The sequence below is a fragment of the Paramormyrops kingsleyae genome, chromosome 21 (genome assembly GCF_048594095.1).
Source record: "Paramormyrops kingsleyae isolate MSU_618 chromosome 21, PKINGS_0.4, whole genome shotgun sequence".
Lineage (NCBI taxonomy): Eukaryota > Metazoa > Chordata > Actinopteri > Osteoglossiformes > Mormyridae > Paramormyrops > Paramormyrops kingsleyae.
In genome coordinates, this window is record NC_132817.1 from 11,869,777 (window position 1) to 11,894,925 (window position 25,149).

A 25,149-nucleotide genomic window follows, 5' to 3' on the forward strand; every position below is an offset into this window, starting at 1 on the left:
ATTACAGCTGGTTAAATGATGGTGTTTTTATACCAATCCGAGAGACAGTGGCCACGGCAGTGACATTTTACTGCGGAATCTGACAGAGGCCCCTACTTATCGGGAAATATCGTTTCTGATTGTTGTATTTCATTTACAGCCTGGGGGAGGGGGTTCAGGGTGGGGATGGGTCCGAACCATTCGTCAATAACACCCTTGAAGTGACATGCTGGTGTATGGAATATGGAGGCTTTATTGGTGCGGGGAAGCCATTAAGGTTGGACCTACAGACAGACAGAGCATGTTGGGGGTCTTAGGTAAAGGGAGGGTAAGGTGGACCCCCCCAGGCTGAGGAGTTCATGCTAATAAATCTCCACTCTGGATTTGTGGATAGGATGTTTGCAGGTGTTGCTTCTGATGGCAAGCTGATGAATCAGCTACAGTTATCCCCCCCCCCCCCCCCCAACATACACACTTTAAGAAGGAACAGGAATGTGTTTAATGGCGTCCTGTGTGACTCGTTGCTGGAGTAATTGTGTTTTCCCACATGGAACTGGTAGTGACACACAGGGGCGGAGGCATGGGTGCTGCGTCAGGGCAAACGGGGAACTGTAGGGAGGAGGCCAGGTGAGAAAGGCAGGGAGCACGGAGAGGAGGCCAGGTGAGGAAGGCAGGCAAGGAGCACGGAGAGGAGGCCAGGTGAGGAAGGCAGGCAAGGAGCACGGAGAGGAGGCCAGGTGAGGAAGGCAGGCAGGGAGCACGGAGAGGAAGCCAGGTGAGGAAGGCAGGGAGCACGGAGGGGAGGCCAGGTGAGGCAGGCAGGCAAGGAGCACGGAGAGGAGGCCAGGTGAGGAAGGCAGGCAAGGAGCACGGAGAGGAGGCCAGGTGAGGAAGGCAGGCAGGGAGCACGGAGAGGAGGCCAGGTGAGGAAGGCAGGGAGCACGGAGGCCAGGTGAGGAAAGCAGGCAAGGAGCACGGAGAGGAGGCCAGGTGAGGAAGGCAGGCAGGGAGCACGGAGAGGAAGCCAGGTGAGGAAGGCAGGGAGCACGGAGGGGAGGCCAGGTGAGGAAGGCAGGGAGCACGGAGGGGAGGCCAGGTGAGGAAGGCAGGGAGCACGGAGGGGAGGCCAGGTGAGGAAGGCAGGGAGCACGGAGAGGAGGCCAGGTGAGGAAGGCAGGCAGGGAGCACGGAGAGGAAGCCAGGTGAGGAAGGCAGGGAGCACGGAGGGGAGGCCAGGTGGGCTCACTCACACAGCGCAGCTTCAGCAGGTCATGATGGGGCTGGTGGACAGTAGGGGAGGTGTGTGTGTGTGTGTGTGTTTGCGTGTTTATCTCTGGCTGGCATCTCCTCCATCTTCCCTTACACCCTCCCTAAAGTGATCCCGTCTCGCGCTTCGGTGTCATGCAGCTCCCATGTGGGAAACTTACCGTCTAAATAGGTCAAGAAGCTGCATATGAACAGCAGGGCAGGTCTTACGCGAGCAGGACCCCGGCGAGCTGTCCCTGACACCGTCCCTGTCCCCTTCCAGGCGATAAGGAGCATGACAAAGCACCGCTGCGGATGATGACTCAGTGACCAGCGGCCTGCGTCTCGCGGACCAACTTCACCCCAAATGTCGGAGGCCCCCAAGCAGAGCAGGATGGGAGGCTCCTGCAGGAAGCGCGGCCCGTTATTGTGGTTGATGCTGACTGTGTTACAGTGCTCAGAAGGTAAGCCTCACATTCTCATCTGCTCTTTTTATCCAAACATCCATCTTTTAACCACTTATCCTGGTCAGGGTGGTGGGGACCCTGGTGCCTATCCCAGAATGCACAAGGTGTCAGAGTGTTGCACTGCAGATACCCTCACATACACAATCATACTCTAGGCAATTGAGGGAGGCTGGTCAGCCTAACTGCCTGTGCTTGGACTGTGAAAGGAAATCAGGGGAATCCCGTATAACATGAGGAGAGTCTGTAAAATCCAGGTGGGATTTGAACCCAATCCCGAGCCACCGTGCTGCCCCTGCTGTTGTTTTATGGAACCCTAACAGGTACAGTCTTTTTGCTAAGCCAACACAATTCGTTCCATAAAAAATAAATCCTGCATCCATGGCGTCCCCAAACCTCCGAAATCCGTCCCAAATTGTGCATAACCAAAAACTTAGCTTTTCACAGGAGCACTTAATCAACATTTTGTAAACCTCACCTGACCTCAGTGCTGTTTGTGTATTTTCAAAATGCTAAGCACAGGAAACTGGGACAGTGTCATACACATTACATCATGTATGCAAGTGTGTGTGTGTATAAATATATACTATGCAAAAGTCTTAGGTAGTCAAAGAAAATAATGTTTAAATGATCTTTATGTTGGTGTAACATTATGCCTGTCAAAGTCTGTCAGCTTAGCCGTTTCAGAACATTTGTTAAAATGACCCCAGTTCTTGCAGCGACCATCCAGTACATTGATGGATTTTTGACTCTATCACTATCATACCATTTCTGGCTAATCAACACCTGACCAACTGTTTTTTTTTTTAAACTAATTTAATTAATTACATGAGCTGCTGGTGAAATTTAATCAATATAAGGAATAACTGGGGTGTTCCTGAGGAGGGGTTTGGGAGCTAAAGCGGTGTTCATCTAACCGTCCAGGAAGATCTCAGTAAGTTTTTGGGCAACAGTCAAAATTCTTACTAGTTCTTATTGTGTTACTCTTAATTTGAATATACTGTAATGGTAGTGTTTTTGTTCTGAGCAAATATACATCTACTTCCTAGATAAATAGAGATAAATAGCTTTAAACATTTCCTTTGACTTCCGAAGACTTTTGCACAACACTGTATATTATATATATATATATATATATATATATATATATATATATATATGCACACGCACACACACCCTGTTATCTTCTACCATGGAATGACCCAGATTTTTTTCCCCTTAGCTCTGATAAGTTTGCCATCACCGATCTGAATCTTGAATACTCAAGAGTAACCCCTTTTTTGTAGTACCCTCTGCCATTTTGACTTCGAAGTGGAGGGAAGTTAAGATCACTTAAACTCGTAGGGCCTACGGTCACAATGTTACTACCTAATTTTGCCAAAATGCTTTTCTGTTACCATTAGAGTAGTGGTGCTGCATGTCTCTCTGTGCCACTGCGGGTCTGAAGGGGCATTTTTGCCAGGTCTTTGAAGAGAAATGCTTATTGAGTTGAAGATATCACGTCCAGAGTGGGTTCACGGTCATTTCATGATTCAGGAGTTGGTTCAGGCCTACAGCCAAGCTGTTAATTGTGTAATTATTTAGTCGTTGTTGTATGTGTCAGTTACAGCTCATTCCAGACTTGAATGTCATCTTATATTACAGATAAAAAGATCTAAAGGCTTCTCGATTCGGTTCTTTATGAAACGACAATTAAACTCAGTCCTTCACATAGTTTGGAGATGACAAACAGCTGGATAGATTTGTGATGGAAATGTGAGAACATTAGAAGCGGTAAAATTAGATTCTGAGATGTAAAATGCAAGCCTAGCTTTTTGTCTCTGCTTTAAGAATGCTCGAATGTACAATCAGAGCCAAGCTTCTTAAAAACCGCTAGTCAGGAAATTATCTTTGGACTCTTCATTAGCGTTTCATTCAAACCCTGGAAAAAATGGCAGCGACACAAGCTTGTTAAGATCTGAGTGCGACAAATAACAATAATGCACTGACAGGCAACAGCATTTTGGTATCAACTTCCTAATAAGTATTATGGGCTGCACATTCATAATTATCTAAACATCCACGGATGTCTTCACATTAGTTCAATCATCACACCGCATGGAACTGTCAACCCCTGGCTGAGATGGCTATGTCTGTACATTTTTCCTCAATTGGGCAGTAGGGGGCATGGCCATTAAGGACACCATTCACCTCCTCAGAGCTTAGACTGAATTAACTCAAGTTTAAAATGTCCACCCCATATAAATGGGTTTAAGTCACTTTGAATGAAATCATCTGACAAACCATGATGAAGTAATAAATAATTTCATGGTAACACTGCTGAGTAGCGATGAGGGAAAATGAGCCATCAATAAGGATGTGGGTGGAATTATAGTTTGTTCTTGATCACCTATTGGTTTGCCCCACCTCCCATTGAGTAGCTTATTGGCTCCCATTGGGTTAAACCAGGCAATGATTGACAGCGGGCACTAATCCCACCCACCATCGATTTCTCCCATTAGGGTAAAAGAAAGAGTGAAGACAGGCGTTTTAATGAATTGTTTCGATAATCGCACCATTTAAAATCTCTGAGCTACCACTAATATTGTATTTGCTGCTGTTTGCACTGAATCTCTGCCTTTCTCTGGCGTTTTTGACGACACGATGTGGTCGCCCCTTTCTGCTTTGAAGCGAGGGCTTTTATGAGGTCGTTAAGGCCGTGGCCAGCTACTTTCCGTTTATAAGTTGGTGGGCTAGCTCCTCGGCTAGCTCCTCGGCGAGCCCGATACTAAAAAAGATTTCATTTTGTCTCCAAAACATCAGCCTGATTACTCCACATGTGTGAAGTTGCATTGTGGGAGAGCTGAATTATACCCTTGCTGTGCTTCTCGTTTGTCTGGAAGAACACGCAACATACAAGCCAGGCCTTTGATGTCGTTATTGTATCCGTCCATAGCATTTTCCAAGGAGTAAACAAGGGTGTTTTCTCCGGGGCCTCTCTCTCGGAGGAGCGCTGGGTCTGCCAAAACAGCCTTCGTCCCTCGCCGGCATGGCAGTTTCTAAGAGAAGGGCGAGTTGCTTTAAACACGGCTGCCTCTGAGGAACATACTAATCTTGAGTGGGTTTCATTAGATGGTGAATTGAGGTTTCAGACAGTGAGTAGTGGGAGGCATCTGGTCCCAAACAGCCTGGCCCGATGTGCACCTTGATGCGAATGCGTGTTTGCTTGAGCTGATGTGAATGGTGTGTGTACAGTAAGGAAAAATAAGGAAGTTTAAGTTAATTCATTTCATTACTCCCCATGATAGTATGGACTCCCCCTGTTACCATACACCACGCTTGAACAGATGTGCTGGGCATCTGTTTGATGACTGTCATCCGTGAGGTCCTGCTTATGTGGTCCACCAGCCGTCCTTGTTTGCAAACAGTACTCTCTGGCAGATGTTCCTCTCCCTCTGCTGCACTTCCGCTACTTCGCTGTAATCCGGCTACGATGTTTTATTTAGGTTGCGAAACTCATCTTCGTAGCACGAGCTGCCATATCTCTAGCTAATCGTACGAATTTTATTGTGGCCTTTCTGAGGATTAATACTCTTTTGTCTCAGATCTAAAGTGCGTTCTCCAGGCTTAAAGCTGAGGAGGATTTCTCAGTTTTAAATGTGATTCTCCAGACTAGCAAGACCTCGTCTTCTGAACCAGTAGGGAAATTGTGCCATCTGCATGTAATCTGTGAATATTTCAGTGTGTCGTCTTTTATTTATGTAAAACACATCAACCATAGTCAACACCTAAGCCATATACATCAGCTATGGCAGCTCATTGTGTTTACTGCGTCTTTATCATAGCAGTAGTGCACAGACCAGGGTGTGAGGCTGTGTCCTTATTGGGAATATTTCATGGTGTGTTCGGTGTTAGCCACCAACTCCCTCTAAGCTACAAGGTCCTCCAGATTCAGGAAATGAGCAGTTTGCTAGCATTCACTGTCCCTAAACTAATATACCAGCATTCTGACCAATTACCTAATAGCAAATCACATTTCAGACACCCCGGCATAAAATAGTTACAGTTTATAGGCTGGTGTCACCCATTGGCATTAACATTTAAATAATACGAGCTGTACCAGGGTAACTCGGCAACAATATTTTGGTTTTTTATATATATTTTTTTGACTGTTTGTAATTCATTGGGTTGTCTTTTGGGGGAAAGACAATTTGTGGAAGACTGAAATTTGAATTTACTTGGAGATTATCGTGTCGGGAGGGGGTTGGTGGCTGGTTGGGTATCTGAGTGCCACTTGGATCTCTCAGCGCGTGCCGTCCCTGGGAGATCAGGAGTAATGCTACGTTCACACCGCGAGCGTCAAAGACGCCAGCCGTCGCTCCCGCCGCCCTGAACGCGACGCTAGCCAACGCCGGAGACGCTCTCTGACGTCATAGAGTGGGCGGGGACAAGGCCGCTCAGAATGCCAGGCTCTGAGAACTTTTTAAAGGGGTCGCAAAACAAACAAACGTGTAGCTTATATCTTTGCACCAACTCCTGATAGGACATAATTTGTCAAATAAATATTGTTGTGAGCCAGTTATTTGCATTCCCACTTAAAATCAAGCGTTCTGGAGGGAAAATGTTACCTATAAATAGTGTAGCGCTTCTTTTCAAATTTACCTTGGATCACAATGGATGATCGCCAAGTAGTTGCTTGTGCTTTATGTTTCTTTAGTTAACATAAATAGTACTTAAAATGTTTCACGACAGTTCTACTAAAACACATAATTATGTTTTGACAAACACTAATGCTATAAATAGGGTTAACATTACCGACAATTTGCACTGTTTTCTCTGCTATGGCGCCAAAATTACTACTGATCTCCTTCCTTTTTCACAAAAAAATATATTATGCACTTCACCATCTCACCTGGAACACCGATTGTTTCGGACACTCTGGTCCATGCCTCATTTTTTTTTTATTTATGTCCCTGTATGCAAACAGACACATCATATATAACTGGGTACCCGGCCACAGCAATAAGTCTCTCCTCCATTGTGCCTAGGAACAGTTGGGTCGGAACAAAAGTTTACACGCTTATGTTCTGCGGCGCTCTCTTTAGCGGAGCATCTCTACATTCCCATTGGTTGCCGCCCAACCGCGTCACAGCTCATTACCATAAAGTTGACTGGATTCAACTTCTGTCTGACTCTCCCGCCGCTAAGATCGCGACGCGCCGCGCCGCGCCGCTCCTCGACGCCTCCCGACGCTCCCTCCCATAGAGAATGAATGACTTCCGGTCGCTTTGACGCTCTCGCCGCTCGCAGTGTGAACGTAGCATAAGGCGGTAATAAACTGAAAACCCACAGCGGGAAAGTGTGACTCCAGCCCCGCTCGCGGTACTGCTGTTCCTCTAATCATCACGATCAGGGGAATAAAGTTAAAAATATTTTTAAAACATGGATCTAGGAGGATTAAAGATAGGCAGAATTTGTCGCGTGACTCAACGCAAATATTAAAAATAAACGGTCCTGTTTAAAACAGCGCGTTAAAACATCCGGGCATTTCAATATAATCCCGTTGGGTAAAAGAAGCACTAAACGTATTATCATGTTTTTATAAATAAGAAGAATGTTACTTTGAAAGCTGATGGGTTTTCGGTGCCGGACTCATATGTGATCGAGGTTCTTTATACGATGTTTACTGCTGAAATTGCTGCTTTCTTCTTCAAGCAGCGTTGAATTAAAATATATATTTGTCCAAGTTGCTGTTCTGTATATTCTGCTAACCCTGATTAACACCAGAAGGTATAATTTAAAGTTATCCTTTTGTGATGATTTAAAAAAATATTTTAAAACTAATATTAACGATGTTATAACACGTGGATTAATTGAGTAAGCTGATCCACCCACGTTTCTGCGAGTTCCATTCTCCCAGTGTGCGCCACTACAGAAATATTGATTTTTACTACTAGGTACAATTAGATCAATGAGTAATTAAATAGTTACGTTCTCAAGTGTCGGGGCTCTTGTCTTCTCTTTTGCTTTACAGTTTTTAGAGGTATACATTTCGTGATTTTTTTTGTAGCTTTTCCCCTCTTAGAATATTTAATTTATTGTCTCTCATATGTAAGAGTGCACTTAACAGTTACGCGCTGTCTGAACGGAGCTCATGCAGGACCGTGTACTCTGGAGCTACTTCAGATACATACAAAACTGCAGATAATAATCATGTGTGACATTTATAGCACCTGCAGCGAGGCAGACAAGAGCCGGAGATTTACTGGAAAGAAAAAAGGAATCTGTTTCCCGTCTCGTACCGCTTCTGCGCGCGCGCACACACACACACACACACACACACACACACACACACACACACACACACACACAAAACATATCAGCTTTCCCGAGCCGTTACATATGATGCGCGCAAACTCTTATTTCGGGCTCCTGGATCTCAGCGGCGCTTATTTTACAGAGGCGCCGGTGTCGCTGTTGACAGTCTGCGCGCTCGGTTCTTAGCGTAATGTTGCCGGGGTTCAGGAAAAGAGGAGAACATCAAGGTTATTGCCGAGCGGAATAATCACGCACCCGGAGCGTGAAGGACTACTCCTTGTCTGCACGCCCTACCTCTGCTGGGGTGGAGGGTACGCGCCAGGTCTGACGCGCCTCGGAAGCGAGAAGCGCATCTGACGTGGTGTCTGTGGTTATTTGTGACGTCAGCAGGGGGGGACTCGGGGACACTTCCACGTAGGGGTCAAAGGTCACCCTCGGACACGCCTCCCACTCACTGCGGCAATCTGTCGGGATCCGACGCCGGTCAGGGGCTCGCAGTGAGCGGCGTTGATTTCATGCAGCTGGCAGTTTGGCGTGCCCTTTCAGAGGAGCACCACCGGTGGGCTTGACCTCACAACAGAATAAATTGTATCGGTTGCCTTCTGTAGCGAGAGGTCCTTGACCTCATGAAAATATATATTTATAAAGTCTGGCTGAATTAGAAGGGCCCTGTTCTCCCCGTTATTGCAAAAAATAGACCTTGTTGTCAACACAAGCATAATTATCCACTAGACTAATGCTTCCTCTGTAGGAGGCTGTTGACATTTCTCCTGAGAGATTTTTCATCTGTTTTTTCTGGGTAATGTTTGATTGGGCCTGGACGATCTTTGTGTTAAAAAAACAAAACAAGAATAAGTCCAATTTAAATGCAGTTCCCAGTGTGTTTTTGTGAGCGCAGAAACGTACAGGTGCCTGTTTTTGTGTGCCAGTAATGCTTAGGCCACCCGTTAGCCTGGACCGATGAGACGTAACGGAAATATTATTGTAATCCGTAGTTTTTATTCAGGGTTAGACTGTCCCGCTGCTCCTTGCTTTTTGACACACCTGAGGTCTTTCAAGAGGCAGTTAGCGGTTTGTCAATATCAGGAGCTCTAGCGAGCCGTAATCATGAAATTGCAACTGCGTCCATTGAAAAGGGGGAGTAATTAAAGCAGCATAGTGTGGCCATGGCTGGCGACAGCGCCTAGACCTGGCATTAAAACGGGAATCAGACCTGCTTTAAAAAGGGCTTCCGAGATTAAAGCAAGAATGCGTCCGCCTCTGAAGCTCCAACACAGCGCGCCGCCTCTGTAGTTAAAATGTTGCCTTTTATTATTTAAAGAAAGATGTCAAACTCAGGCTTGTGGAGGAGGAAGACCATATCAAAACTCCACTTATTTACTTACATCACGATTTCAAAGCCTCTGCTTTAAATGTCGAAATGCTGTTTGAAATGCGGGTTACTATGACGCAGTACATGTTTCTTCTGATCATGGGTCATTATCTTTTTGGATTCCATCGAGCCAAAAGCGGCAAATACTAATTAAACGTATCCCGCACTGAGACGTCCGGCACCTCGTATCACCGGGGAAAGTCATCGCCGAAAGTACGGGCGACACGTCACGCCGGCATTCCTCCAAGACCACCCCCGGCGCTGGCGGGCGCGGGGTGTTCCCTTGCGTGGTGCATTATGGGTACAAACATTCCTCGTAGGCTACATAGTGGAGGAGATAGTTCCTTCTCTGTTTTTGAGATTAAATAACTTGAAATAACTCATTACTAAAATTCTCTCTTCTTTGGAAAATTCACTATTGTAATATTATAACATGTATTCCCTTCCTTCCCCCTCATTTTTTAGCCACCAGCCACCACTGACTTCTGAATATATAGGCTAGAAATAAATAGAAAACTCAGCTATGGGTTTGTGTACTTAATAAATTACTTTTTATTAACCAAAACGAACAATTAATTAGATTAAAACGATTATTAGTATGTGGCTCTATAATTATGAAGGTAATTCACAAAGATGCAGGATCTGTAATCTTGTCAAGATGTAGTGACGCTAAAACTAGCTTTTTAATCACTGCATGTTTGGCTGCAACTCACAAGGTGGACTATAAAAGTGATACCGCGCAAGCTTTAATATATGTTCAAACATTTATTTGATTTAAAAGAGATTTCAATATCCAGAGAGCCGGGCGAGGGATTTAATCATTTTAAAGTGAATAAAAACATGAGACGTGAGTATGAGTGTAGTTTCATTAATGGGCATCTTGTGGAGGTCTTCAGTTAAAACGATGGGGGGGGGGAGGTAGAATAATACACTATATATTACACAAAGATGAGCTCGGCTGCGGAACCGGAGCGAGGGGCGGTGCCGTTTTTAAGGATCGAGTTTTCGCTGCGAGAAAACGCCGGCGGTGTAATAGGAGCCATCCCCAGCTCTGTTTCCTCTCCCTTCTCTGCCCGATTTCCAGAAAAAAATGCATGCGGGATAAAACAAAAGGACCGTCCCTGCGAAATGCGGAGGATGTCAGGCGGCCGGCCGAGCGATTCCCCGGGCCTGCTGATTAATTTTGTTTCTGTCTTCCAAGCCCGCGGTGCCTGGCGTTATACTTGCCGCTGATGTACCGGCGTGCGCCGCCGAGCTCCTTCTGTGCGTTCAGCGCTGGTAAAGCGCTCTGGGGCTGTGACTGTGTCAGTGTGATTTGATTTAGCATGCTTGCCTAAACTTTGTTCTTTGGCTGGAAAACAAAATTCCAGCTTTACCTACCCTTTTGATCAGGGAGACAGGGGCCCAAAGTGGCCAAGAGCTGCTTCTTCCTCTGCTCCGATCTGTTCTTTCTTTCCCTCCTTTTTTATGTGGGCTGGATATGGGTTTGGAGTGTACTCTGGTAGGTAATCTGTGAGTCATAAAAAAAAAAAATCTCATCCAACTGAACAGCTGACCTTTCTGTGACACATCAGATCTCCAGAAGTTTTCTAAGCAAACAGTAATTACCTTATATATGCATAATATTCCAAGCGGCCAGGCCCTAGAACGGAAACGCCGTGGTCCGACTGTCATTGGCAGCATCCGTGTTGATCTGTGATTGTTCCATCTGTGAAAATCCGCAAATGTTAGCCATGGTCAAACTGACTATTGAAAACGAAAAGAAAATCGACATCTCCTCAGGTAAGGCAGAGGAGCAGGAGAGCAGAGCGCACATTGAGGTTGGCCCAGGTGGCCGGACAGGTCCTGGAAGCCTGGTAGCGGCGTCTCACGTGGACGGCGGCGACGGCAGACTCTGCCGCATGGCACGCGTGACCCCGAGCCCCTTGGCAAGGCTTGCCAGTTGTGGGCGAATGGCAGGAAGACAGCCCGGTTTGCCTGTTATCACTCGCGTTCACACAGGTGGAGAGCGGATGCTTTCCAGACCAAGCTAGGGGGCAACAGATGGTAGGCTCGTTAAGGGGAACCAGACTTATGACTGGAAGGTTACGGGTTCAAGACTGCGACCTGAGGCAGCAACCGGAATCTGCGTCACTTAAGTAAGCAAGAACCAAACATATGAACATTTATTTTATTAGCGTGTAAGTGACTGTGCTGTCACATCAAAGAAAATACTCAGTACAAACTGTGCAGTGGTGTGTCCCTGGAATGGAGACATAAGTTTAACCTGTTGACATCCTTAATTGCTTTTAAGTAATCAGAGTAAATTAACACAGTGCTGGCAGTTTTGGGCCCTGACATGAATCAGATTACATCCTGTGTGTTTAGTCAGTTGATAAACACAACACGTTCCACCCAAAAAAACACCCCCAAGATGATACCTGCCCCCCTCCACCAGGAGTCCTGGCAGGCGAATTCACAGCAGCCCATCACACAATTGTTATCATAATCATCGTCTGCCTCGATTTGTAGGTTGTGTTCTTTTATGTTGGGGGAGGGGGGGAACGGGAACGGGGGCGTGTGTTCAGGTCCGCCGAACACGTTCGCTTCTTTTTGGGAATTCAAGTCCAGCGCAAGAAAAAGACTGACTGCCTCTTAGAAATCCACCCACACGGAAAGCAAAGCACTCTAGTCCAGAAAAAAACTGGCGTGACAACCGTCTCCAGGAAGCTGTAAGCATATATGTTGTACAGAAAGGATATTTGCTTGCTTGAGCCGCTCTCGTTGGCCCATTGTGCAGGATTTCGCATTCGCTGAGCTGAACACTGCTTTACTGAGAGGGTGCGCAGGCACGCGTGCGACTCCAGAGTTGTGGGCAGGACCCCATTTTTTCGGTGACCTTGTTCCCCACGTCGACCGAGGCGCAGAGGAACGGCAAGGTCAACACGCAGGCCCGGCCAGGGGAGGCCGCGTGGCTCAGGGAGATAAATGCCTCTCCGCCGAATCGCTTCACCGTTCCCGTGTTGTTTCGTTCTTTGTCCGTCCTCTCCATATGCCAGACGAGTTGAGAAGAACAGCTGGGGCTGCGTTATTGCGGGGTGGGGGTGTGGGGGGGGGGGTGGGGGTGGGGGGGGTCGTTCTACCTTTTACAGGAAAAATGAGGAGTTTGTGTAGGATCTTGATAACGAAAGCAGGCCAGGCCTGCGGTAGCGTTACGCTAACTCCCATATGCCGCTCGCTCCCTGGCGCCTGACGCCAGCCCTCCCTGCCCCTTACATACATGCCAGGAAAGCGTCTCTCTGCTTAATTACTGATATTATCACCTCTCTTACACCGAGGCTGCCCGACCTGTGACTTTTTGCATCACATAGCTAATGCAGACCTCCGAGTATGTATTATATAATTCAAAGAGCAGCGTGACTTGTGATGCAGTGCTGTTGCAGGAGGGGAATTAATCACTTTCTTCTGCTTAATCTTCAGCCCCTGCCTTTGTATAGTTAGGGTGAGTGGAGCAGACGCTGAACATATGAACTATGCTTGTCTGTCATTAAACCAGTATGACTTAATTTTAATTACTAAGACTGAATAATTTCTGTTGCTAACAGAAAAGAGATTTTTTATGTTCTGCATAAAAGGTTTGTCCTCCATATTTAATTTTTTAGTTTTTGTGTGTGATGCAATCCCATGGGTGTGACTAATGCTAATTTAGCTGCTAGTCGAAAAGAGTTTCTTATTGCACAATAACATTAGAGACTTTCAGAAAAAAGAAAAGCTAAGGTGAACTGTCGTCCAACTGCAGCACATATTGAACGCGGCCAACACCAAGTGCATTGTGGGAAACCCCGTTTGTCTCAGCTTGTGAGTTAATGGAGGTCGTCATAGCATAGGAATGCTTTGTGGGAAACTTATCACCCATCTGAAGATCTTACTTATTGTTTTCCGTTTCAATTAAGTGACATACTTGACACGCTTTAAAGTGGAATAAAGAAAACCGCACTAAAAGAAATAATAAAAAGTATTACGTACAGGCCTCTGCGAAGATGCAGTCTTCAGTTTATTGAGATGGAATAGAAATTACTAATGTGCTTTTGCTTGATTTCTCTTTGGAAACATTGATATTTGTGCATTTATTCCAAGAGCCAGCTAATAAAATGTGCAGTAAAACTTTTCCCTCTTCTGTGGTCCGACAAAATTTGTGACTGACAAAATATATTATAAATCTGTTGATCCATCTACAGAAGAGACATAGTTATTATGGAGATTGTTTACTGTCCAAGTATTCAAATTATGAAGGAAAAAAAGCTTTGTTACTTGAGTTAAATTACATTAAAGTTTATTGCATAATTACACACTCACCCTTGGTCCCAAATCCTGGTCCTGCTTGGTGTTTTGTTTTCAAATCGGGCCACACGGCTGCACACAGCAACCCGACTACAACTGATAAGATAATATGACTTTTCTTTGAGGGTCACTCATTTTTTGAGCAGAAATAACGCATAACCAGAAGGTCAATAAATCAGTAATTGCTGCCCTCCCCCGCAGAAGGTCAGAACACACTAAGAACAGTATATTTAATAAAATACTTCTTATAAGTTTTTGTGTTTGGGTAAAACGTTTGTTCTCCACCTAGCGACAAACAAAGAGCAACAAATCCATCCATCCATTTTCCAAACTGCTTATCCTTTTTTGGGTTGCGGGGGGTCCAGAGCCTTTCCTGGAAGCTACGGGCATGAGGCGGGTAACAACCCAGGATGGGGGGCCAGCCCATCGCAGGCCACACTCACATCCATTCACTCACACACTCACACACCATTCACTCACACCTCATTCACTCACACACCATTCACTTACACACTCACACACCATTCACTCACACTCACACACCATTCACTCACACACCATTCACTTACACACTCACACACCATTCACTCACACACTCACACACCATTCACTCACACATGCACACCTATAGGCAATTTAGTTACTCCAATCAGCCTCAGCATGTCTTTGGACTGTGGGGGGAAACCCCACGACTACATGCAAACTCCACACACATATTATTATTATTCTTAGAAATTAGGATTTGATGTCAAAGTAGAAACCCCAAACATTTCTTTTGTTCTTTTTATTTACTTTGTAGTATTTTTTTGCATCCACAAACTCAGCCCTGAAAATGAGGAAAGCATGAAGCTCTCCTTCGGCCCAGCTGGCTGTCACTGTTCCATAAGAACCAGCTGGGCACAGTTTCCCTCCTAAGTGGGCTGGTCTCCCAGCTTCAGCACTTTGGCAGTTGCATAGGCAGGTAATTCAACATAGAGTGGATTTTGGAATCTCTCACATTCATAATAATTTAAGAAAAAAAAGTCCAGCTTTCCATGGCAAAGCGAGGTCTTACATTCCGGTAAATTACTAAGGTCTGGAATGTAATAATACTTCTGTAACATTTCTGGAATTTTCTGACATCATAGCTATTGTTGCATCTTAGTAGGACTTACTTTTAGTATTTTAATATTCATGTTTTTATGTTTACATTATGTCTTTCTGCTCATACACCAGTTAGACATCTTTTAATTTCAACTTCATTATCCTGAGAAGATGTAATCTTTTCCCCAGAAGCACTCTGTTACTCGTTGGTGTGTTAAATTGAAGGTACACTGTGTATCACGGGGCTAATTCCACAGTACTGAGCGCGGAACGGGGTGATGTCATGGGGGTGGGGGTGCTCCCCAGATCACACCTGAAATGAACTGGGACTTGTGTATGGTTGTTAGTCAGTATCCAGGCAGCTGGGATGCCTCCTGAGGTTTGGAAAAATCGCTCTGTGCTGCTAAACGTCAAACAGGCGACTAAGGCCTTTGTAGCAGGATTTGTCTATGGTCAGCTTGGAGAATCGTTCCTCTGATATGTAAAAGTCTCCATCAAATATACACTCTAAAGGTTGCTTTAAAAATGCTTGTGCCTAGACCCTATGTCAGTCAGGCAAAATTACATGGAAATATAACATTTGACAATGATGTAAGTTTTCACTAAGGGATTGTGATTTAAATATAACTCTCCCAACATTGTAACATTTATAACGTTAACCAAAAGTCATTTGTGTGAAAAAAATATCCCATGCTTGCGAAACTGGAAAATTAAATATGGAAACTTCTCTTCTTTCTTTAGTTACCGCTTGCTACCCACCCCCCCCCCCCCCTCCCTCCAAGAACTCCAAATACTGTAAAACGCAGCGGGTGGGAGGGACGATTTTACATGCATTCCTGGGAAACTCTCCTTATTGTGCCGGCCGCCCGTGGGGATACAAAAATCCCTATTGGCGCGGATTTTGCGAGCCCCAGGTTGCAGACGGATAGCAGAGGATGACCGCAGCGCGGAGCGGGCGCTTTAATCCGCGGCGTATCGGAGACCGCGGTCTCCACACCCCCGTGTCTCTCCGTTTATTCCCAAATTAGCGTGTGAATCTCTCATGGTGTTAAACGTCCAGGTGCTTAGTAACAGCGAAAACCAGTAACCGTTTTCTACAGAGGGAGCCTGTTATACAATTTAAAAATATAGGAGGACTATATGATACTTCAATCACAGTAATCCATGTGCGTTGGATTTTTAAAACCTAGGTATATTTAATTTCAGACGAGGGGGAAAATCACGTTTAGTGAGCTAAGAGAACATATAAAAAAGGTTCACTTTGTTTTATTTTTTCAGTACACGGCTACAGCAGCAGATCCCATGCTAGTGTGTTTTTTTTAATCTTCAAATAAGCAATCGGGCAATATCTGGAGAGCAGGAAAAAAACTTGGAACAAATGTTTTCCATCTGCCTGATGGTTTGAAATAACACTTTGAAAATCCCCAATTGAAAGCGGCCGTGCATCGCGTAGCTCAGCCGAGAAGCTTGTGTGTGTCTGTTTTCCCTCTTCGGAGCCTATCAGTTTTGGTAACTAACCAATTTTATTCATTCCTTGCTCTGTGAGTCGAATGAAATAAAATGTCTGCCCTGTACAAAAATAAGTGAAACTACAGGATTTCGAGGCTGTTAAGTTAAATAGTCTGAACCTAAACGGGGGATATTCAACACAGTTTTACTTTTAGTGTCTTTGTTATATTTTCTCCCCATTCTGCTGAAATATAGTTACAGTAAAAATGAAGAATAATTAGTCTTCTGCACATACTCAGACTCGTCATTGAGGTTTTGACTCTATATGCTGAAGGACCTTTAAAATTAGACAAGTGTGCTAATTGCTCAGTTTTATACGAGTCTGCAAAGATCCTCACATGAGGAAATGGGGGAAAATGGCAAATTAAATTTACAGTGCAGCTTCGACATGATAAAATCGAGGCCTCTCCTAAGCATTTTGTTTGACTCCTTTCGGCTGAAAGGAATAAAAGCGTTCGATTAATTATACAGGCCCCGTGAATTACGCCTTGAGTTATGAAAGTCGACGGATTTCAAGTGGCAGACGGGAAGTACCTTGTACACTCCACTCGGCCTCAGTAAGAGGATCTAACTTCTGAAAACAACGAGCTCTTTGATAATATCATCGGATTATAGCATCGACGCGGTGGGAGGACTCCCGAGCCGAGGGCCCCCCCCCCGAAACGTCCGCTACATGCGCCCCATGACTGTGTAAAACACCCTCCCGAACAGCTCGAGCTGCTTCTCCTGAAGACTTGGCCTTCTTCGATGGGCCACACACTTCCATTCATGAACCGTAAAGCCCACCCTCCCACCACAGCAAGCGTCCGTGTCGACACAAAGCGGTAAAATAATGGGGGCCGACCCAGGGATGCTGGGCCGCGCACGGACAGCCGCTCGCCCCGCGTTGGAACAAAGGCTCACGGACGGAGTAATAACGCGAGGCGACAGGCGTCCCGAGTTCCCGCGGCCGCAGTCCCTTCGCCGCCAAATGGGCTGCTTTCAGACGCCTCATCCCAAGGCACATCTGCGCCGCAGTCTCTGTGGACTGGACTTATGCAGGCAAACTGGCCTTTTTATTGCCTTTAAATGACTGATCAAGCTGAACTGGCTGTTGTATCGGCCAGTTATTCATGCTACGGAAAGGCGCTTTTATGTGAAATGCTCTAATTCATATAAAAACCCAGAGTTTCCTTTCATGGAAATTATTTATGGATGCTTTCTGTCCCCCTTTTTTTTTGCCTTTTTCTGTGCCAATTTAGTTTTTTTCTGCCGGCGAAGCCACCCCGCCCCGTCCACCCCCCGCCTCGGTTCGTTCCACCAAACCAGCCTATGGCTCTTTTAAACGCTGTGGGTCACTGAGCTAATGACGGAGCCCGGACTCAGAAAATGAACCCATTATGGCGTCGGAAGCTGCCTCCTGGGCCTTGGGACGCAGCCCGTTCGCAAGCAGGACACCTTCGCTTAACTGTGCCAGCTGGGAGTTTGCCTAAATCATGCTCGACGCCCGGAAGAAATGCCATGGATCGGCCGTATTTACGTCATGACGGGCATAGGGGTCGTGTATTTCAAATGTATTTGGTCATTAAAATGTCCCTCTGTCCTTACATTACAGTGTAGCATTTGTAGCCAAAACGTGGGCGATACGCAATCCCTTCATTTCCCAGAAACCTCTGGGGGCCACAAATCACTTTTAATATTTATTGTTCTGGTATGATAAAATTACCTAAAAAGTTTTACAAAATAAATAAATAAAAACTATTCTCAGCATGCAAGCAGCGAGCATATGTATAGTAAGTAATTATATATTCTTTAATTTGTATGTAGCCTCGTTATCAGATTGAAAAGGGGGTTTATCTTATTTAATCCGTGCTCATAAAAGGAGGGTGTGAAGATAAAGGAAGAATGCCGTCGAGACCATGGCACCCGGAAAAACTACCAACTGGTCGTCATGGGGGTGCTCAGATGAAATGTGTACCATCCAAGCTGTTCATTTTGACTGGCAGCTAGGGGAAAGTCCACTGAGGATTGGAGGCAGGACTAGTTGGATCGGGGAATACGAGGAAAGTGCAGCTAGCTAAAGTGGAATGGGACGTAAAATATGAGCAAAGTCGGTCCCGCTAAAGTGGAACAGGAGGGAGAATATGAGCATAGCAGGGCTAGCTAAAATTGAATGGGACAAGGAATACGAATACAGCGCAGCTAGCTAAAGTGAAACGGGATGGAGATACGAGAAAAGCTCACAATGGGACAAAGAATACAAACTGGATTTCTTTCATTACATTACACATAGTGAGATTACATGAGCGACTTTCAATGCAATGACAAATATGAAATGAACAGTATACAAGACAAGCAAACTATCTACAAAAATGCATAATATGTAAAGGTAGTAAAACAATGGCATATGGAATAGCTGGTAAATCTAATGTTTGTCACACTTGTCAATTTGTAAGGCACAGAAATTCAGAAACAACGTACAGTGAAATTTAGGATGCTTTTCCACCATCCCAGGTACCGTACAATTTGGTACTTCAAAAAAGTACCAAAAGTACAGTACTTCAAGGTGTTGGTTTTCCACTGCCGTAAAAAACCGGTACCAGGTACCAGTGCTGAATGACATCACAGCACGAGGAGGGGGATAATTTACTGATTTTGAAAAATGGCTCTGGTATATTATAGGGCTGGATGATGTTTGATAGTAATACCAACATCACATGTTATGCACATGCAATTCTTACACCGCTAGTCAGGTAGATTAGGATCAGGCTTTTTCTTACCTTCAATTCTGTTAGGACGTTATAGCGCAGGGAGTTAAAGTTTTGCTGAAACATTTTTACTCTGTCATATCTGTTTAAAAATCAGTTTAAAGTTTACCTCCACTGCTTTTGCGTGAGCACTGAATGCACGATCCCAAATAATCATAATCATTTTCATCCTTGCTGTTTAAATCACTCCTAGACGGAGTGAAAAATATATTTTGAATTCCTTTTTTGCTTTATGAATATCCCAATATTTATTACAACAAAATAATGCCATGCTGTCCTTGCCTGTCCTTTCTTGTCATGCTGTCCTGATCTTGTGATATCTGTAAGCTTGGATCTTTCATTTGTCCATGCATTCATTATTATTACTTTTATAATTTTTTTTTACTTCATTTTTGTTGGTTTTGAGTTGCAACTTTTTTCAAGGTGGCAGTTGTACTGTGTTTCAGAGGCAGGCTACTTGCATAACCAATCGACAAAGAAAGGATTTGTTCATATTCCCCAAAGTACCAAAAAAGTACCCCTGCTAGTTTGGTAATTTAGATACTGGAACTGTTGGTACTGGTATTAGACGAGAAGTCAACCAAAAGTACTCAACCAAAAGTACTCAACCGAAAGTACTGTATCTAAAGTACGGCACTTGGTTAGCTAGAAAATTGCCCTTATTGGGACAGATGCTGGTCTGCCACAACGCAGGCATTATTTGATCATGACGTATGTGGTTAGGAAAGCTATTTCACAGGGGAGACTGTCGTGGGACTCTGTCGGCCGACGTGAAGTTTAATCACTGGCGCATGCGCCATGTTTTCATGAGGGGTTGTGGGTATCATGAGTATCGCGTCACTTTTCTGCACGGGACACCGTCCTTGGCCTGACTGGAGAGCTGTGTCCCAGCCACCGAACAGCGGGTGATGAGTGAGGAAAACACACATCGTAATTTCATGTTGACTTGATGGGGCCAGGCCGTGGAAGGAAAGCCACTGCCTTCTCTGTGTGAACAGTGAGGCTCATCTGCTCCTTCCTTCCTAGCTATTTAGGGTCAAAGTGATCCATCCTGGTGTATCGCAAATGAGGCAGGGACGGACACACACACACACACACACACACACACACACTGTGTCTCTGGGCAACCCGTACACACATTAGCAGCTCAGGGTGATCGATTCACCTGACCCGCGTGCTTCTGGACTATGGGAGGAAGCCAGAATATCCAGGGGGGGGGCCTGGATAAACAAGGGGGGGGGGTGACTAAACCACAGGGATGCACGGCTGCAGATTGTGACACGGAAAGTCAGCGCGCTGCAGGGCCGTGCTGCAAGGTCACGCTGAACGGGAAGATATCTGATTAATACAAAATTATTATGTAAAAAAAAAACAGTCACTAAATGGTGGCCACGGGGGACTTGGGTAATTAAGGGTGTTGTTAATTGTAATATTAAGTAGGCATAGCTGCTAATTCAGTTCGGCAGAAGCCTGTACGCCTCAGGACCGGGGCTTAACCGCGCCGGAACTCCTGTCGCACCTATAGCAAAGCACGCCGATTGCTTCGGCTTCCCGGGTCTCGGCGGAAGTCTGTCGCCGGGGGAATTTCTGCACATCTGCACCGAACGGCTAGTTAATCACCGTCTGAAGAGCGAGGAAGGCGGTCCCTGTGCAAATCAGTCCGACGTGGGTCCGTTCGTCGCCGCTTAATGCCGCCGTCTTAGCCGAGATTAATGGAGAAACTACATTTTCGGGCACTAGCCGGAATACCTGATAAGGCGCGGTGTCAACAAGGCCGGGACAGAGATCTAACAAATTATGGAGCTGCTGTGCCGGTTTCCATGGCGACTGGAATGAGAATCCCTCTTAATCCATACACCGATCCTTATATCATAATTTAAATACTGGAGGATGCATCTCTGTGGCCACGTACTCTTGTGCTCTAAATGAATGCCATCTTTCTTTTTATACATGTCTGTCTGTACACACACACGCACACGCACCCATAAAAATTTTCTTCTTCTGGTATATTAACATAGGCATTCCAGTCAACATCCCATCAGGAACATGAAAGACACTCTGACTTCATCTCTATGCGCCTCCAAGCATCTGTTAATGCCATTCATCCTGCTGGAAGGCCTACCCCCCCGCCCCCCCCCCCAAAGCGCCAACAGATGTGTCCCATTGGAGGGGCCGCGGATGGGTCCTGATGCAGGTCGAGAGAATGGGGGGGGTAGGCTGACTGACTGAAATACACGAAGGGCTCCCCCTGGGGGTCACGCAAACACACACACCCAGTCTAGCTCTAAAACATCATCATCGTTATCATGACAGACGTTACTTTATTCTCCAAATTCACTTGCCAGTGCTTTCTCTAACGAGTCCAACTGAGGTGGGGAGGAGACTCCACTCGGGGTTATGGGGGGAGCCGTGTCCTGGGGTGGTGGAGAGCAGTGATACATATACAGGGAGCCTGGGGGGGGGGGGGGCTGCAGGGACAATCTGCTGACAGAGCAGTCTGCTCCTGGAGAGAGTCCAAGCGGCTCTCCTATTTTCTGAGTGTCTCCAGTGTAAATTAAACCCCCTCTCGTACTCATTTATACGCTTACATGCTCGTCAGTCGGCCGTCTGCAACAGGGATCCGGGATCCAAACTTCTGGTGTGTATGTGTGTGTGTGTGAGCGGGTTTACCTATCCTTATGGAGACATAATGTCCCCATAACGTGATAAATATCTGTTTTTTTTTTTCCCTTATGGGGACCGGTTTCCTGGTCCCCATAAGGGAAAACTCTATTTTATAAAAATCAGTGACTGCTATGAAAAAACTAAAAATGCAAAAACTCTTGTATTTTGTTAGGTTACTTATGGTTATGGTTATGGTTAGGGCTGGGTGGGGGTTAAGGTTGTCATAGTTAGCGTTAGCATTTTTCCCATTGAAATGAATGAGCGGTCCCCATAAGGATATGTTTACCCTACATGTGTGTGTGTGTGTGTCTGTGTGTGTGTGGGGAGGTGGGGCAGATTTACCTTACATTATGAGGACCAACTGTGATAAAAGCCTGTTATTTTGACAGTGTGGGGACAATTTTTAAAAATGGTAGGGATTAGGGTTTTGCCCATAGATATGTATGGAGAGTTCTGACAAAGATATGAGTACAGGTCTGTGTGTGTGTGTGTGTGTGTGTTTTGGGGTCAAACACGTCTGAGGTCTATCTGGGTCAGACTCAGGACGGGCATGATGTTGCGCTGTCGTTTTCGGCAGGTACAGGACAGGGAGAAAGAATACAAACAGTCCGTTGTTGAGACCCCCCCCCCAAAGAGGTATCGATTTCCTTTCATCATTCATGCCCCCCACCCAAATCGGACAGCACCGGTCCGAATCACCAGTTCCACCCCCAGGCTCAATCAATCACTCAGCCTTACGGATGAGTCACTCTTCTTAGATGTACGAATAGATTAGTAGCTGGAGAATACACAGAAGGCTGTGGAAAGTTCCGGTTTCGCCCCCTGATACCCTGCGGATCACATCGATGCTCCTTCTCACCTTTTGTCTTTGTGTCAGACAGCTGCCTTGTATTTTCCATTGAAAAGGTATACACAGACATTAATATTTGTTTCATTAAACTGGAAAAAACAGCAATATGACTGGTGAAAAGGCGATATTTCAAAACAAAATCATTTTACGGAGTCAGGGATTGGTGTGTTTGCTCTAAGTAAAGGATCTTCATGTCTGTATGTGGAAGATGACACAACCACATTAACACAAAGAACATTTTTACAGCTCCTTGTTCCTCTCTGTTGCCCTTCTGACTTCATTTTTTCTAAGATTAAATGGTAGAAACAGACCAGTTCAGGCCAGATCATTTCTACCTTGGCAATATCTAGACTTAGGTAACAGATTTAGCAGAATCAGTCCGGCTGTTGCTAGTCTGTGTTTGCTGATAGGACTGTAAATTTGGGGAAATCGCATCTCATATTGTACAGCTGAATGTTTCTGGTAATGGGGGAAACCGTTGTGTTTATATAAGCATGTTACTCATTATGGCAATTTGTCATTCAGAGAAATACGGTTTAAAGGGTTACTCTGTTCGCAAATACATGCTGAGCATATATCTGTATTACAGCTATTTAAAAATGATACTGCCGACTTGAAAGCTGGATTTCATGTTGTTTTTAGACACTTGGAAATGACTTGCAGATGTCAGCATTTTAAATGTATATTTTAAATATTTGCAATATCAGTAATTAGTTAAGTGGTTTAACAGTGTTACAATGAGGAAATTAGCAGTATGGCATGTATTAAAGTATTTAAGACTGTGAAATAACTCAGATCTCCGTCTCGGCTTAGCTCAGCGTTACAAGATAATATGTCGAAGTGAATTGTGGATTTTTTAAAGAACACATTTCATTGATTTTAAATCCTCTGATAACATTTTAAGAAATCTTTAAGTGATTTGGAGATTTTTGGGGTTTTGAGAGCTTGCCACACACCTCACAGTGTTCATTAAAGACCTGTCAGAGAGGTCTCCGGATGAGGCCTACATAATTTGGAGCAGATTTCAGAGCAAGTACACTATTGCAGAGCTGCCTGTAAGCCCGACATGTATTTTCAAATGCCTTCTACAAATGGGAAATTTGAGACCTAAGGCATTATCACAGATTTGTGTATAAATTGACAATTTCCTGGGTTTTATTTATTTCTAGCAAATAAATTGCGTAAGGTTGGTATGAATGATAACTGAAAACAACAACGTGAATTTTCAGAACCCAAAAATATTATTTAAAAAAATATAATCACTTATGGTAGCTTTTCAAGAAGTTCAACTGGAAGACGTCGAACTCGATTTGGGAACTGGCCCGTTATGCTTAAGCTAGCGGTGGTGAGCCTGCGGATTTGTCTCAGACATGACAGGTAACGAAGACCCTGGCTTCCTGGCCCGTGGTTTCGGAGTGGGGCCAAATATCGAGCGCTACCAGGCACAGTCCTCCTTATTTGAGCTAATTTATGACAGCTGCCACAACCGCTTTTCAAGGGCAAGCCGGCGAAACGTCAGATTCCCGTACGCGGCCGTACCCTCCCCTCTTCCTAAACTATGGTGGCTATCGGCATAACTCTCTCGCTGACAGCTGTCACCGGCCATCAGGATCTGAGGGGACGCCCTAGTGCAGCATTTACGAGAATATCGTAACCGCTAGCACGATCCTTAATTTAGCTACAGCTGCAGAACTATTACATGATACTGTCTGGGCTACCCTAGTCGTCTTTGGACCTTGGAAGCGATCTTCACAGCTGTACGGATGACATGTACTGTAGTGATGGACGCGCACTCGGTACGGAGATTCAGAGGTTCCTGCTTTGCAGAAAGTTTAAGGGCATCTGATGAGGTTGAAGTACTTGAAGAAGTGAACAGCTACAAAAAAGATGTTCTTGAGTGACATCACCAACAGTCATATATAATCCAGGCTGCATTGTACAAAGAGGATGCGGGTAGAAAATACAGTTGTGTAAAATGGAGAAATGGGACTATTTCAACTACTGGGGCAAATGTTGGCACAGGGTGGGATGGGTGACCAGCCATGGCAGAAAACACAGTCATCATGGTCCAATGGTGGCCATATACTTCATACGACACCCGGACAAAAACGAAATTGAGCACGTCTGCGAGAACAATCTGTCACGTACTTAAAGCGACGCTGCCACCGTGTTCGTTCTGTGTCACATCACAACCCTAGAGGGCGCAGAATGTTTTTGATGTGACAGACACATACAGAGTGCAAATAAATGTATTGTGGCGAGTGCGTGAGTCATTTTAATAAAGGAGATGACATCCTTTTTAAAGAGGAAGTAACAGGCACTATCAGTTTAATACTAGCAGCGGCACAGACAGGGAAGGCAGCAATTTACACAACACTCATGGTTATGCGCTAACGAAACCCTCGCATTCCATGGCATGCATTACACAGTTACAACATTCACTATTTACGACGTAGATGCACAAATAAACATATTTATTTACAGTATTTAAAGTGTGGTGCAAAGCATGCTGGTAAGGGTATAATTAGTCCTGCTGACCAACCCTGCAGAGTCACATTATTCGTCAGCCAATTGTGGACAGTGGGTGGGATCAGAACAGAAAAGTTTGTCTCTGGGGCT

At 45.2% G+C, this 25,149-nt stretch overlaps 1 protein-coding gene and 1 long non-coding RNA gene across 16 annotated transcripts in view; one reads left to right on the top strand and one right to left on the bottom strand.

The window, feature by feature from the left end:
• Positions 1-11,065, bottom strand: part of LOC111847667 (uncharacterized) — a 68,080-nt gene extending 57,015 nt beyond the window's left edge. Inside the window, exons 1-2 of the long non-coding RNA XR_002839146.2 lie at positions 10,966-11,065; positions 10,738-10,867 (exon numbers count right to left, since the gene is read on the bottom strand). This is a non-coding gene — a long non-coding RNA (uncharacterized lncRNA). The remainder of the gene's footprint in view (positions 1-10,737; positions 10,868-10,965) is intronic.
• Positions 1-25,149, top strand: part of LOC111847663 (adhesion G protein-coupled receptor L2-like) — a 169,151-nt gene that overhangs the window by 101,655 nt on the left and 42,347 nt on the right. For all 15 annotated transcript variants that reach the window (XM_072704389.1, XM_072704390.1, XM_072704394.1 and 12 more), the window contains exon 2: positions 1,508-1,688. In XM_072704389.1, coding sequence (XP_072560490.1) covers positions 1,592-1,688 — 97 coding nt within the window. In that variant the 5' untranslated portion in view covers positions 1,508-1,591. The remainder of the gene's footprint in view (positions 1-1,507; positions 1,689-25,149) is intronic.